The sequence below is a fragment of the Chiloscyllium punctatum genome, chromosome 23, assembly GCF_047496795.1.
Source record: "Chiloscyllium punctatum isolate Juve2018m chromosome 23, sChiPun1.3, whole genome shotgun sequence".
NCBI classification, from domain to species: Eukaryota; Metazoa; Chordata; class Chondrichthyes; order Orectolobiformes; family Hemiscylliidae; genus Chiloscyllium; species Chiloscyllium punctatum.
The window spans coordinates 93207091-93223850 of NC_092761.1; the positions used below are offsets into that span (position 1 = coordinate 93207091).

General features: G+C 44.6%; 1 protein-coding gene across 8 annotated transcripts in view; it reads right to left on the reverse strand.

Annotated features, from left to right (window-relative positions):
* The window catches only part of LOC140494275 (tubulin-specific chaperone cofactor E-like protein), a 208227-nt gene that overhangs the window by 148142 nt on the left and 43325 nt on the right, over positions 1-16760 (reverse strand). For 7 of the 8 annotated variants that reach the window (XM_072593548.1, XM_072593550.1, XM_072593553.1 and 4 more), the window contains exon 7: positions 12808-12921. In XM_072593548.1, the coding sequence (XP_072449649.1) occupies positions 12808-12921 (114 nt within the window). Of the gene's footprint in view, positions 1-12803; positions 12922-16760 lie in introns of all 8 variants that reach the window. The other variant, XM_072593555.1, reaches the window with a different exon arrangement.

Sequence of the window (16760 nt, forward strand, 5' to 3'; positions counted from 1 at the left end):
AGAGAGAGAGAGAGACGAGGGGGGCGAGAGAGAGAGAGAGACGAGGGGGGCGAGAGAGAGAGAGAGACGAGGGGGGCGAGAGAGAGAGAGAGACGAGGGGGGCGAGAGAGAGAGAGAGACGAGGGGGGCGAGAGAGAGAGAGAGAGAGAGAGACGAGGGGGGCGAGAGAGAGAGAGAGAGAGGAAAGAGAGAGAGAGAGAGACGAGGGGGGCGCGAGAGAGACGAGGGGGACGAGAGAGAGAGAGAGAGACGAGGGGGGCAAGAGAGAGAGAGAGACGAGGGGGCGAGAGAGACGAGGAGAGTGCGAGAGGGGCGCGAGAGAGAGAGGCGAGAGGGGCCGACAGAGAGAGGCGCGGGGGGGCCGACAGAGAGGCGCGGGGGCGACAGAGAGGCGCGGGGGGCCGACAGAGAGGCGCGGGGGGCCGACAGGAGAGGCGCGGGGGGCCGACAGAGAGGCGCGGGGGGCCGACAGAGAGGCGCGGGGGGGCCGACAGAGAGGCGCGGGGGGCCGACAGAGAGGCGCGGGGGCCGACAGAGAGGCGCGGGGGGCCGACAGAGAGGCGCGGGGGCCGACAGAGAGGCGCGGGGGGCCGACAGAGAGGCGCGGGGGCCGACAGAGAGGCGCGGGGGGCCGACAGAGAGGCGCGGGGGGCCGACAGAGAGGCGCGGGGGGCCGACAGAGAGGCGCGGGGGGCCGACAGAGAGGCGCGGGGGGCCGACAGAGAGGCGCGGGGGGCCGACAGAGAGGCGCGGGGGGCCGGACAGAGAGGCGCGGGGGGCCGACAGAGAGGCGCGGGGGGCCGACAGAGAGGCGCGGGGGGCCGACAGAGAGGCGCGGGGGGCCGACAGAGAGGCGCGGGGGGCCGACAGAGAGGCGCGGGGGGCCGACAGAGAGGCGCGGGGGGCCGACAGAGAGGCGCGGGGGGCCGACAGAGAGGCGCGGGGGGCCGACAGAGAGGCGCGGGGGGCCGACAGAGAGGCGACAAGAGCGGGGGGCGAGAGAGAGAGAGAGAGCGAGAGAGAGACGAGGGGGGGCGAGCGAGCGAGAGCGAGACGAGGGGGGAGGCGAAGGGGGCGCGAGAGAGAGAGGCGGCAAGAGCGGGGGGCCGACAGAGAGAGAGAGAAAGGGGGGCCGGGGGAGCGAGAGAGAAAGGGGGGCCGGGGGAGCGAGAGAGAAAGGGGGGCCGGGGGAGCGAGAGAGAAAGGGGGGCCGGGGGAGCGAGAGAGAAAGGGGGGCCGGGGGAGCGAGAGAGAAAGGGGGGCCGGGGGAGCGAGAGAGAAAGGGGGGCCGGGGGAGCGAGAGAGAAAGGGGGGCCGGGGGAGCGAGAGAGAAAGGGGGGCCGGGGGAGCGAGAGAGAAAGGGGGGCCGGGGGAGCGAGAGAGAAAGGGGGGCCGGGGGAGGCGAGAGAGAAAGGGGGGCCGGGGGAGCGAGAGAGAAAGGGGGGCCGGGGGAGCGAGAGAGAAAGGGGGGCCGGGGGAGCGAGAGAGAAAGGGGGGCCGGGGGAGCGAGAGAGAAAGGGGGGCCGGGGGAGCGAGAGAGAAAGGGGGGCCGGGGGAGCGAGAGAGAAAGGGGGGCCGGGGGAGCGAGAGAGAGTGAGGCAAGAGAGAGAGATAGAGAGGGGGCGCGGGATAGAGAGAGAGAGAGAGAGAAAGGGAGAGAGAGAAAAAGGGAGGTAGAGAGAGAGAGAGAGAAAAAGGGAGAGAAAAAGGGAGAGAGGGAGAGAGAGAGAGAGAGAGAGAGAGAGAGAGAGAAAGGGAGAAAGGGAGAAAGAGAGAAAGAAACGAAGGGAAAGAAAGAAAGAGAGAAAGAGAAAGAAAGAAAGGGAAAGAAAGGAAGAGAGAAAGAGAGAGAGAAAGGAAGAGGGAGAGAGAGAAACAAAGAAAGAAAGAAAGAGAGCGAGAAAAAGAAAGGAAGAAAGAAAGATAAAGAAAGAAAAGAAAAAAAAGGAAAGAAAATCTTGGAATTACTCCCATGCCAGATGCTTCAGGTGCCAGAAGTAGGAACATATTTTATTTGAATATATGGCTCAAGAGCTGATATTGGGATAAGCCTTCAGATATCTGGATTATTGGGTTTTCTTCCAGGGCTGGTGGGACCTGTACAAAGAGGACAGGCTGTGCCAAAACTGGACCAATTTCCTTGCAGGTGTATGTTTGTCCTCGTCACTTGAGAGAGTTTATACTAATGTGGCAGGGGATGGGAACCAGAACGTGTGAAGTGATTGTGGAGAAGGTATAGGTTAAGACTGATAAGAACAAAAGGCAGGGCCAGGTTAATGAGTATGGTGAGACTGGTGGTCTGAAGTATATTTATTTTAAAGCAAGCGGTATTACAGGAAAGGCAGATGTTTTAGAGCCTGGATTAGTACACGGAGCTATGATTTTGTAGTTATTATAGAAACTTAGCCGTGAGAAGAGCAGGACTGACAGCACAACATTCCAGGGTTTCGATGTTTCAGGCAAGATAAAGAAAGATGCAAAAGGGGTGGGAGTTGCATTACTGATTAAGGAGCATGCCACAGCTACACTGAAACAGCTAATCTTGGAGGGCTGATGAAACAAGGCCAGAAGGGGAGAAAACAAGGAGGTGCAATTCACTATGATGGGGCTATAGAGTATGCCTCCAATAGCCAGAGGAAAACGGAGTAACGAAGGCAGAAGGCAGATCATGGCAAGATGCAAGAAAAACAGGATTGCTGTAATGGGTGACTTTAACTTCCTTAATATTGACTGGGACTCCCTTAATTCCAAGGTCTTAGATGAGGCAGAATTTAAGTGCATCCATGTGGCATTCTTGAAACTATGTACCTAGTCAAACTAGGGAAGAGACCAGACTAGACCTTGCATTGGGGAATGAACCTAGCCCAGTAGGAGTACTTTCTGGGAACTGTGATCATTATTCTGTAAGTTTTAAAGGTAGTTATGAATAAGGATAAGTGGTGAAAGTTGGAGAGAAGACTGGAGAAATTTGATTGAGGACAGCAATTTGAGGGTAAATTCACATCTGACATGTGGACGTCTTTTAAAGGCCAGCGCTGATCAGAGTTCAGGAGCAGCATGTTCCTGTTAGGATGAAAAGTAAGGATGGCAAGGTTTGGGAACGCTGAAGGATGAGATAGTCAAAAACAAAAGCAGCACATGTAAGATTTAGGAAATTGGATTCAGATAGAATTAGGAAATGTAAATGTAGTAGGAAAAGAAGTGAATAAAGAATTATGAGGATTAATCGGGTCCATGAAAGCACAGAATCTCCACAGCACGGAAACAGGCTGTTCAGCCCAAAAGGTCCACACTGACCCTCTGTACAGTACACCAACTAAACCCATTCCCCTATCCTATTACTCTAAATTTACCCCTGTCTAAAGCAACTAACCTACACACCCCTGAACACGATTGGCAACTTAGCATAGCCAATACACCTAACCTGCACATCTTTGGATTGTGGGAGGAAACCGCAGCACCCGGATCTAACCACTCAGACATGGGGAGAATGTGCAAAATCCACACAGGCAGTCACCCGAGGTTGGAATCGAACCCAGGTCTGTGAAGCAGCAGTGCCGACCACTGAGCCACACTTGCCAAAATGTCCTTGGCGAGTAGGATTAAGGAGAATCCCAAGGCATTTTGAGGAAACATTTCTTCACCCAAAGAACAGTGAGCCTGTGGAATTTACAGGGAGTAACTGATGTCAGATGCTAGATGTTGCACTTGGTGCGAATGGGATCAAAGGTTTTGGGGAGAAAGCAGGATTAGACTGTTGATTTGGACAATCAGCCACAATCGTGATGAATGGCAGAGCAGGCTCAAAGGGCTGAATAGGCTCCTGCTCCTACCTTCTGTGTTTCTATTTTACGTACATTATGTACAAGACAGTAGCTAAGGAAAGGGCAAGTCCACCAAAGGACAAAAGGAGGGAATTTATGCATAGAGTTAACAAAAGTGGTTGAGGTCCTTAAGTATTTTGTATCAGTCCTCACCAAGAAGGATGAGGATGATAAGATTTGGGAAGGGGGTATGTTGATATTCTAGGACAAGACAATATTAAGGTGTTGGTGGTGTTGGCTGCATTGAAAAATGTTAAGTTAGATAAATCCTGAGGAACTGATGTGATCCATCCCAAAATAATATGGGCGTCAAGGTAGGAGATCACTGGGGCCTTGGTAGAGATCCTTCTATCCTATTTAGCCACAGTTGAGGTCCCAGAAGACTGAAGAATAACCAATATTGTTCTTTTATCGACTTGAATAACCTGATGAGCCTTACATCAGTGGTAAGGAAATTACTGGAGACTATTCTTAGGGACTGGATTTATTTGCATTTGGAAAATAAGGGACTTGTTGATCAGTATGGTTTTGTGCAGGGGTAGTTTGACTCAAATTTGATTGAGGTTTGTGAGGAAGTAACAGATGATTGATGAGGGTAGGACAGTGAATATTGTCTACCTGAATTTTACTAAAACAGAGTCAAAGTCAGATGTACAGCACATTTGATGAGGTTCTTGATGGTAGGTTGGTCCAGAAGAGGTGGTGGTTATGGAGGGGTATTTTTCTGACTGGAAGTCAGGGACCAGTGTTCAGCAAAGATCAATGCTGGGACCACTGATGTTTATATATATGATCTGGATGAAAATATAGGTGGTCTGATTAATAAGCTTGCAGATGACATGAGAATCAGAGAAGTTGTGGATAGTGGGGAAGGTTGTCAAGAGGTAGTTAGTAAGTTTGCAGATGACACCAAAATTGGATGTGTAGTAGACAGCGAAGAGGGTTACCTCAGAATACAACAGGATCTTGATCAGATGGGCCAATGGGCTGAGAAGTGGCAGATGGAGTTTAATTCAGATAAATGCTAGGTGGTGTATTTTGGGAAAGAAAATCTTAGCAGGACTTATACACTTAACGGTAAGGTCCTAGGGAGTGTTGCTGAACAAGGAGACCTTGGAGTGCAGGTTCATAGCTCCTTGAAAGTGGAGTCGCAGGTAGATAGGATAGTGAAGGCGGTGTTTGGTATGCTTTCTTTTATTGGTCAGAGTATCGAGTACAGGAGTTGGGAGATCATGTTGCAGCTGTACAGGACATTGGTTAGGCCACTGTTGGAATATTGCGTGCAATTCTGGTCTCCTTCCTATCGGAAAGACGTTGTGAAACTTGAAAGGGTTCAGAAAAGATTTACAAGGATGATGTTGCTAGGGTTGGAGGATTTGAGCTATAGCGAGAGGCTGAACAGGCTGGGGCTGCTTTCCCGCGAGAGGCTGAACAGGCTGGGGCTGCTTTCCCTCGAGTGTCAGAGGCTGAGGGTTGACCTTATAAGAGGTTTACAAAATTATGAGGGGCATAGATAGGATGAATAGGCAAAGTCTTTTCCCTGGGGTCGGAGAGTCCAGAACTAAAGGGCATAGGTTTAGGGTGAGAGGGGAAAGATATAAAAGTGACCTAAGGGGCAACTTTTTCCACACAGAGGGTAGTACGGGTATGGAATGAGCTGCCAGAGGAAGTGGTGGAGGCTGGTACAATTGCAACATTTAAGAGGCATCTGGATGGGTATATGAATAGGAAGGGTGCTGGTAGGTGGGATTAGATTGGGTTGGGATATCTGGTCGGCATGGATGGGTTGGACGAAGGGTCTGTTTCCATGCTGTACATCTCTATGACTAAGTGTGAGGTGATGTATTTTGGGAAGTCAAATGCAACAGAAAGTATACAGTAAATGGCAGGACCGTTAGGACCAATGATATACAGAGGGATCTTGGTGCAAGCCCATAGCACCCTGGAAGCAGCAACACAAGGCGATAAGGTGATGAAGGCACATGGTATGCTTTCCTTTATCAGTTGGGGCACCGAGTACAAAAGGCACGTCATGTTGCAGCTGTAAAACAAAATACTTGGAGAATCGTGCGCAGTTTTGGCCACCACACAATAAGATGGACGTAGAGGTTTTAAAGGGTGCAAAAGAAATTTGCCAGGGTGTCACCTGGACTGGACTTTATAAGCTACAAGGATTGGTTGAACAAATTTGGGATTACTTTTGCTAGAGCATTGGCAGCTCAGGGGAGTCTTAATTAAAAGTATCCAAAATTAGGAGTGGCACTGATAAGGTCAATAATTGGAGTCTCTTTCTCCCAGCACAGAAATGTGAACCGGACATAGGTTTAAGATAAGGGGCAAGTTTAAAGGAGATGCGCAAGGGAATTTAAAAAAAAAACACTGCAGGCGACAGGGCCTGGAACATGCTGCCAGTGGAGGTGATAGAAGCAGATACGATAGCAATGTTTCAGGGGCATTTAGATAGAAATGAACAAGCAGGGAATTGAGTGATGCAGGCAGAAGGGATTAGTTTAGAATGGCATCATGGTCAGCACAGACATGGTGGGCTAAAGAGCCTGTTCCTGTGCTAAGAGAAATTAAAATAATTAAAATGCAATACATCAAGGGAAATTTGGATTTTTTTCTGCAAATTATTACTTTTAAATATAAAATGAATAGATTTTTGTTGCCCAAATGCATTAACTATTAACAGGTCAAAAGATGAAGACTGAGGTCTCAAATCAACCACAATCTCTCAGTGGCAGATCAGCTTGAGGGTTTAAGTGGTTTACTCTTGTTCCTATGTAACAGTGAGAGAAAATGCAGCCTTTTCTTTCCAGATACTCATGGCTGCCTGACCCAGTGATTGCCTGGCCTATGTGCTCTGCTGGGCTAGGACAGTGTTGTTAGGCACTCTTCCTCTAGTCTTGGTCCTGCCTCTGAACTTATATAGAGTCTTGTCCTGCAGAGAGACAGTGAGAGTTAGTGAATGAGTGGCTTACTGAGAATAGCTAAGTGGAGGTGTGAACCCTTCACACACTGAATGGAGAATTAAGGTGGTGGTGGAATAGGGGGTGATGAACGTGAAGGCAAGTTTTTGCAATGTGCAGAGAAGGTGAAGACGGGATAAGCGGTTGTACAACACTAAGCATGAAGATGGCAGTATGGAGAAGGGAACAGAAGAGATTACGTTTGAAATGATAGTGGAATGCAGCAGGGTGTCCTTGCATATGTGGGATGAGACACTAGAAAGGAGGACAGAAATGTTGAGACTGGTGGGTGAAAAGGCTGTTGCATGGCTAGAAAGGAGGAGACATTAACAGCTGCATGCACCTTGTTGTACAAGTAGTAAATGAACCCAGGTTCTGGGATGCTGCTGCTATGAACCCTATCTACACAACTGTATATAGACTTGGTTCATTCTGATCTCAGGAACACCCTGAACGAACCTCAATAGCAACTACTCTCTTTTTGCCCTCACAAGAACCCCTATGCTGACAATAGAAGGCAAACTTTTGACTCATTTGTATCTTCAAAAAGTCTTCACAACTTCTTCAATAATAGCTGTGGGGTGAGGAAGCTACTGAGCCAGTGGATGAAGCAGATGCTGCATGCATGGGGTGGATGGGTCGGTCAATTCAATGCAAACTCTAACACAGCCCATTAAGCATATTGAAAGAACACTTGTGAATTAAAATGATGAATCCAAAAAAGTAACAGCAGATTGGCCACCAATCCCCCACACACATTCAGCATCCAAGATTAAATCAACAGTTTAATGTCAGATGGCATGGAGGCATGATACGGGATCTCTAGCAACATGAATTATCGAAGACGTTAACTCAAGTTGACTGCAAGATTGATAGATTTATTTATTGTCACTTGTACTGACGTACAGTGAAAAGCTTTGTTTATGAGCATTACAGGCAGATGATAGTAAGCAAGGATGTACAGAACAAAACATTTTGACGGAGGCATACAGGTAACATTGCACAGGGCGTACAAGAGATCAACGTTAGCAAGGTCAGTATTATTTGAGGCTAGACAGTCCATTCAATAGTCTAATAATGGCCAGGAAGAAGCTGTCCCTGAACCTACTGGTGAGTGCGTTCAGGCTTCTGTATCTTCTGCCTGATGGAAGAGATAGTAGGAAATCATTACCAGGGGACGAAGGGTCTTTGATGATGTTGGCAGCTTTTCTGCAGCAGAGAGCCGCATAAATGGAGTCCATGGATGGAAGGTTGGCTCCTGTGATGGCCTGGGCTGTGCACACCAGCCTCTGTAGTTTCCTACGAACCTGGGTAAAACAGTTGCCATACCAGACTGTTGTGTACCCGGACAGTATGCATTCAATTGTGCATCTCTAGAAGTTGGTGAGGGTCCTAATAGACACGCCAAATTTCCTGAGTCACCCAAGGAAGAAACATTGTTGTGCCTTTTTGATAGTCGCAATTACACAGAAAGACCAGGACAGATTGTCGGTTATTGTCACTCTGAGGAACTTGACGCTCTCCACTCTTTCAACCTCAGTTCCATTGATGTAGATGGGGGCATGTCCTCCTCATTTCTTACTAAAGTCAATGATTAGTTCTTTAGCTTTGCAGGTGTTGAGAGAGAGAGATTGTGCTCATTGCACCACATCACCAAACCCTCTATGACCCTTCTGTATTTTGACTCATCATTGTGAGATATCCATTCCACTATGGTGGTATCATCAGTGAACGTATAGATGGCATTCGTTCGGAATTTGGCAACACAGTCATAGGTGTATAGGGAGTACAGTAGGAGCTGTGACAATAGTTGAGGGCTCCAGTGTTGAGTGTTGTTGTGGAGGTGGTGCAGTTACCTATCTTCACTGATTGCTGTCTGTGGGTCAGAAAGCTGAGGATCCAGTTGTAGAGGGCAGAGGTGAGACCAAAGTCACAGAGTTTTGAGGTGAGAATTCTCAAATTTAGCTTTTTGGCAAGCTCACATGAGGGCTATGAAACTTTCTAACTTAAGCACAAACTGCAGATGTTGGAAACCTGAAAGACAAACAGAGTGCTGGAGAAACAGGAAGTCTGGCAGCATCTTTAGAGAGAAAATAGAATTAATGTTTCGAGTCCAATGCCCCTTCATCAGAACCTGCTGCACGGCTACAGGATTCTATTTTCTTTCCTCAAAAGTTTCCATTTATCTATTTCTGCATTCAGAATTGGATTCTACACAGGTACTCAACTGATTAAATTACCCTTGTGCCTAGATTCTGGAGAGCTAATTGGAGAGGAAAGTGGGCCTACCGAACGAAGCATGTTGTTTTGCTGAGCCTGAAGCAATCATTCAAAGTAGTACAGTATGCTGTGTGCTAATGTATCTGCATGAATCAAAATGATGCAGCATGTGGTCATAGAGTCAGAGATGAATGATCTGCTCAAGATTTTGGGATGGTCAGCTCTGTTGCATGGAATAGATAAGAGATCCTGAAGAGCAGGAGACCCTCCATTTTCTGGTACCAAGTGGCTAACTGTTTCTCTAAGATCTGAGATTTGGCAGGAGGAAATAGATTGAGTGAAGAGACCAAAAGACAAGATGATCCTATCCTGTAAATTCCTACTTGAACTTGTGGGCATGGGCAGGGGGTTGGAAGAAGATTACTGAGACTTCAAAGTGAAAATTTCCACATACTCCCATTTGCAGGAGGTCACTATAAAGGGAAAAGACGCAGACCTCAAAAACAGTGCTGAAATTAGTGAGATTCTGACAGGTGGACACCCCAGTTCGGCCAAGGGATCTTAAAACCATGCAATACACTCATTTTGTTAAATTCTATGCAAGAAGTCGAACACCCATCTTAGACAGCTTACAAATGATCAGACTCAAATTATAACAGAGCCGGAATAGATCATTCAGCTTTTCAAACCTTCTCCACCATTCTGGATCCTGGCTAATCCGGTGTTCTTCAGGCATTTTCAGAATGCTAGTTTTTCTGAAATTAGTCCTAATTCCTCCCAAAGCTGGAGTGTAATTTTTACAAACTGATGTACTAAAAAGATTAAATAAACCAAATGTCAAGCTACATTGGTGCCACCATCCAATGCCAAAAAATATCATCCATGTCATCGAGGAAATAGAAAGTCAGTGGTGAACAACAGGACAGATTTTGTTAAAATTTTGTTAAAATAAAAACAAAATCTGTTTGATGAAGGAAGACAGCAGTAGGATTAATGCTATATGAACATTTAAAAGAAACTTTATAAACTACTGTATAAATTAACTATTTGCAAAAATAAGTCCCTTAAAAGTAAACATAGTGGCAGTATACACACAAAATTTGTCGTCAGTTGGAAAGCAGAGGGTAATAGAATGATTGACCTTCAGATGATGACCAATTTCTTCAGGCTGAGTATTGCACATTACAAATGGAACTCCCCACTTTATACTCCTTTGGGTTCCTGACCTTGCTAACATTACGTGCACTAGCACATCTGCTGACTGATGAAAACCCACCAGCTGGTTAAAACCATCTGTGCGAACATACCAGTCCCTGATGACCTGGTCAACTCACTTACCATCCTGTCTCCAATCTCAGCAACGTTCCGGAGACTTACTTATCAAAAAACCATACTTTTGATTAAGAAAGGAGAAACACAGGAACAATACTAATGTTTCAATAGTAGATTCTGAACTACCACTGCAAGAATGATCTTCAGCAACCTTGTATAGAACAGATCAAGGTCCCTGTGCAGCCTTTTTCCATCACTGCAGCATCAGCACAAATCCTTATACACTTGTGGAAGAACACAAACAATGCTTTGTATCTTGAAGGAAATACCCTCTCAACAGCCTAAATAGTAGACTGATCACAAACTCAGCAACTGTTGGCCTTTAGAGATTTGCATTTGCTTCATAAAGTTCTGAGACAATTGTCCTATTTGATAAACAAATTAGTGTCCTAGAACAGGGTATAGAGGATATAATTTCAAAGACTGCAGAGGAAATAAAGAGACTACGAGTGTCAGGGCAGAGAAACCAGTTGCATAGTCAGTGCATCAAAACAAAGGGATGGAATTATGCTATAGAAACAAGGTATCAAAAGATAGGATTGAACTATTTTTGTCTGAACATTACAGTTAAATCATTCACGGCCAGAGGTAGGGGGTGCCATGACGCCAGGTAATGAGCTGGTCAGAAGCCAGAGAACAGCATAACAATAAAAGTGTTGGAATTAAGGGGAGATGGATGGCAAGGAAAGAGTCATGTGGTCCAAGACAGCCTCTTCACTGATCAAGCTCTCTCAGCTGGTGAATAGAATGACTACACAGGGCTAATATAGATCTGTGGAGGGCTTTAATAATGTCAATATCATTGGTAGGGGGCACACAACAAGAACTTGTGTTTATATAATGCCTTTCATCATATGATACATTCTAAGGAATTTCACAGGAGCAGCATGAATGAATCTGGTCACATACGGTCATATTAGGCCAGACAACTAAAAGCTTGGGGAAGGAGGTAGGTTTTATAGTGCTGTAAAGAAGGAAAGTGAGAGACAAGTGTAGGAAGGGAATTCCAAAGCTCAGTACTTGAGATTATAATGACTAATGGTAGAGTATTTAAAATCAGGGATTACTTAACGAGGTCAGAATTAGATGAAAATATTTCGGAGGGGGAGCTCTAGGATACTATGGAGAAAGGAGTGAAGCAGTCATGGAAGAATCTTCAAATAAGGATGAGAAGGTTAAAGTAAAACATTGATCGGGAAGCTAATGTAGGTCAGTGGCATAGGCAGAAGTTTAGCTGACATTTGAAGGCTAAGGTGCAAGCGAGCCAGGAATGCTTGAAGTAGTCATGACTGGGGTTCCAAGAACAAAAATCAGGCTTTCAGCAGCAGATGAGCTGAGAAGGGTGAAGTTTGACAACATTATGAAGAGGAAATAAAATGGTATTAGTGATGGTAAGGATGAGGATCTAAAGCTTATCAAAAATGATACAAAGATTAATCTCAAGACTGTTGACAGGAAGAATGATGAATTTAGGATAGGAGTTGGTAACTAATGTACTCACATGTTAAAGGGAGATAAAGTAGACTGAAAACAGGCTTCTATCAGCCCAAGGTGTCAATAGATTTAACAAGTGTACGGATAACAACCATGCAAAACATTCCAAACGGCAATATGCAACATATCAGCAGTTGCTAATGTGATGGCAGGCATATACCCTGATAAGGTGCAACTACTAATAATTGCATATATTCAAATTGACAAAGCTGTTTTATTTGGAATTTCACAATTTACATTTAGAGTCAGAGAGATGTACAGCATGGAAACAGGCCGTTGTGTTCAATTTGTATAAAGGTTGCTCATTATATGTACAGCAAGCGTTACGCTATGCTTTCACGTTTCTAACATTTTATGCAAAGAAGTTGTGAATGGGATATTGTATTTTACACTGTTTGAAGCAATTTGCAGGGGTTCTTGTCAAACATTATTCTACCAATAGGGATGCTTTGATTATGACAAAATCTCTGAAGAGTACCTCCCATACCGGAGACTGACCGCTTTTTATTTTTCTGCATCTTAATAAGGACAATATTTGTTCATTTTGGTATTCTAGAAAAGAATGGATCGGTACCCCATCCAATTCTTGGGATAAATATTTTCGAAGAGAAAACAGACCAGTGGATTTGCAAAGAACATTGAAAAATAGCCTGCAAAGTGCTACAAGACTTAAATATGAACAAACCTAGAGATTGCCAATGCTGGAATTCTGTCTAATCCACAAGTGTAACTTTAACAAACCTCTTAAACTTAATGTTTCTACAGTGTCCTGTACAGATTACAGTATCAATTACAAGATGACGAGAAAAGTTTACACCAAGAGGAAAGTGGGAAATTAGCACAAATGGCTCAAAAACATACTTCATAAAAGTGGAGTGTGAAGCTCTGAGGGAAATAATAAGACTAAAGAGCAGAACTGTAGGGAGTAAGGCTATGGAGGCTCAGAATTTTGAATATCAATCACTTGCCTGTCTGGTAATTCTTCATCTGGGTGATTTATATGGTAACGTATGAAAAATCGTTCAGCATCTATTCTTTCTCCAGCAACTTTACTGCCATTTAACACTGTAACAGATGGCAACCTGTTCAGAAAAAGTTAAATTAAATTAAAGCCCGCCGGCAAGACAAGATGTCAGCTTGACTTTTAAGAATAACTATCTAAATAGCAAACAAGTGACCTCAGTGCAACAATGTATAAAAGTACAACTCAATCCCAGATCAGTATTATACAAGAACATAGTGACGTGCTATACAGAATTCTAGATTTCTTCATCAGTTAGTAGAGTTCAAAAGCTAACATTACATTAACTTGATGTGACCCATTTCTTCTTCTTTAAAAGTTTAAAATCAACCCCCACTTTGCCAGAAAATCTCCCATGCAGCTCAAATTTTGTTTGATCATTTTACAGTGAAGCTTGCTATATCTCACTGCATTAGTTGTACAATGTAAATGCAAGATCAATGAACTCTTAAAAAAAAGGTTCTTAAGAAACATTGGATACAATGGGAAGCAAGCAAAAATGTGGGATTAAATGCAGTTTCTCATATGGAAAATGAAAAGATAGCGACTTGGTGTCTGTGCTGTGATGGTGATCTGGCATTTCCTGATCAGGTGCACACAGCACAAGAGATAATAATAAAGACAATGAGATATTTTTGAAGGGAAGAATGGAGATTATGACAAATGAGCAGATAGAAAGTGCATTAAGATCCAAGTTACAACAAAGCAGCGAATTTGAACAGTTTAAAGCAGAACTGTGCTGCACTCTTTGGAAACTGGGTAAGAGATAAAAGCATTGAAACAGTGCATGTTAAGATCATTTATAAGGCAAATATTTAGAACAATATGTCTGTGCAAGAATGGATACCAGCAACCACAATAAACATACCAGCCAAAGCCCCATACCTACAGTTCAATGCAAATCCTTCACAACCACTAACACTCAGATGTTAAGTAGTCAGATAGAATTTGCAACACAAAACAAGGATTTACAAATGAGACTTTGTGGGTACAGTTTAGGAATAAAAAGCAGATGGTCACATTGCTTGGGTCTATAATTTACTCCCAGCAGTCAACAGGCAAGAGAAGAGGTACGTAGACCAATCTCAGGTGTGTAATAACAAGGCAACTACATTAGAGGATTTCAACTTACCAATATGATCCTAACTAATCATAGCGTAAAGGGTTTAGAGGGGACAGATTCTTGAAATGTAATCAGAAGAACGGTTTACAACAACATGTAGAAGGTCTAACAAGGGACATTGCAGTGGTCTTAATCTTGGTCACAAAGTTGGACAGACAGTTGAGGTGGCAGTGGGGTGAATTTTAGTGGTTGTGACCGTAACACACTCATGGAAAAGAGAAAAAAAGATGGTCTGCAAATCAAAAACAAAAAAAGTATTTTGGATTGAGGGAAGACAGAATTTTTTCTTAAAATAGGGGAAAATCTGAAAGTGTATTCAAAAAAGAAATGGGGAAAGCACAGGCACAACATGTTCCTTTTGGAATGAAATGTCGGAGCAACAAGCCCAGGAATATTTAGGGACTGGATAAGGAAGAAAAAAAAAGGCAGATGTAAAGGAAGCAAATCAACAGAATAAATGTGCATGGGAGAACTTAATTAGGAGAGCAAAGAAGGGGCTAAAAAAAAATTAAATTGGTGAGAATCAAAAAGTATTCTAGACATATTACAGAAAAAAAAAGTGTGTGTGTGTGTGTTCAGATATTGGTAGGATTTTAAATGAGTTCTTCATTTCTGTCTTCATTCGCAGGGAGAAGGATGTAGGCACAGAATTTGAAGAGATGGACTGTGAGGTTCATCAGCAGACAGAGGATGAGGAGGCACTGAAGGCTTTGGTAGGTGTAAAAGTGGACAAATCCCTACGTCTGGATTAGTTGAAGTCCAAGCTTCAGTGGGGGGCAAAGATCGACATTCAGGGGCACTGACCAAAATTTTATATTTCTCTCTGGGCATAGGGGAAGTGCTAGAGAACTGGATGGAAAACATGTGGTTTTGCTTTTCAACAAAGGAGACAGGGATAAACTAGGGAATTATAGATTTGAGAGTCTCACATTATTGGCAGGGAAACTATTAGAAGAAACCCTGAAGGAGACAGTTAGAAGTAACTCAGCAAGGTAATTCAAAATTGGTTTAGTGGTAGCAGACAGAGGGTGGTTGTAGAAGATTGTTTGCCTGACTGACTGGAGGTCAGTATCATACTACAGGGATCAGAGGTGGGCTTTTGTTGGGGGTGGAGGAAGTGGGGGTAATGTGTAGGTTTGCAGATGACTCGGTGAGTAGCCAAGATGTTGACAGTGAGGAAGGTGGTCTTCAATTTCAAGGAGATATAGATGGCTGTGGATGTAGATTTGCTCGCTGAGCTGGAAGGTTCATTTCCAGACGTTTCATCACCCTACTTGGTAACATCTTCAGTGGGCTTCCGGACAAAGCACTATTGATAATTCCTGTTTTCTATTTAAGTGTTTGGGTTCCTTTGGGTTGGTGACATCATTTCCTGTGGTGACGTCATTTCCCTTCTTTTTCTCAGGGGGTGGTAGATGGGGTCTAACTCAATGTGCTTGTTGATAGAGTTCCGGTTGGAATGCCACGCTTTTAGGAATTCTTGTGCGTGTCTCTGTTTGGCTTGTCCTAGGACGGAGGTGTAGTCCCAGTCGAAGTGGTGTCCTTCCTCAACTGTATGTAAGGATACTAATGACATCGGTCATGTTGTTTTGTGGCTAGTTGATATTCATGTATCCTGGAGTACTCAGACCCCTTGGCATCATGGTAGCCCACAAACCCATTAAAAACAGCAGCTAACAAACTTGAAAGACCCTATACAGACAACAAGCAAAACTAATGTTATTTACAAAATACCGTGCAAGGACTGTTACAAACACTACATTGGACAAACAGGCAGAAAACTAGCTATCAGGATACATGAACATCAACTAACCACAAAATGACATGACCCTCTCTCACTAGCATCCTTACGAACAGATGGGGGAAGGACACCACTTCAACTGGGACAACACATCCATCCTAGGTCAAGCTAAGCAGAGACACGTACGAGAATTCCTAGAAGCACGGCATTACAACCGGTACACTAATCAACAAACACATCAAGTTAGACCCCATCTACCACCTCCCGAGAAAAAGAACAGGAAATGACGTCACCAACCCAAAGAAATAGAAAGCAGGAATTATCAACAGTGCTTCACCTGGAGGCCCACTGAAGATGTTACCTTGTAGGGTGACAAAACATCTGGAAATGAAGCTTCCAGCTCAGCAAGTAAACCTACATCCAGAACCTCAACCTGAGCTACAAATCTTCTCAAAACTTGGTACAGATGGTTGGTCAGATCAGTGACAGATGGAATTTAACCCTGGTAAATGAGAAGTGATACACTTTGGAAGTAGTAACAAGACAAGTTAGTATTGAATGAATGACAGGATATTAGGACAGTCAGAGGACCAGAAGGATTATGGGGTGCTTGCCCACAGATCCCTGAAGACAGGGATTTTAGTAGGTTAAGATGGCATATGGGACACTTGCCATTATCAATTGTGGCATAGATTATAAGAGCAGGAGGTTGCACTGGAGTTGTACAAAAGTTTGGTTAGACTACACCTGTGCGCAGCTCTGGTTGCCATACCATAAGAAGGATGTGTCTGACTAGAGGGAGTGCAGGTAGATTCACTAGGATGTAACCTCAGCACGAATATTTTAGCTCAGAGAGGTTTGATCAGTTCAAGTTGTTTTCTTTAAAGCAGAGAAGGTTGGGGGGATGGGGACAGAGGGGCGGGGAGGCAGAAGTGGGTGTGGGAGGACCTTGATAAAGTTACACAGATGATGAGGGGCATGAACCGGAAGCAGCTGTTCCCCTTAGTTGAAGGGTCAATAACAAGACAACACAATT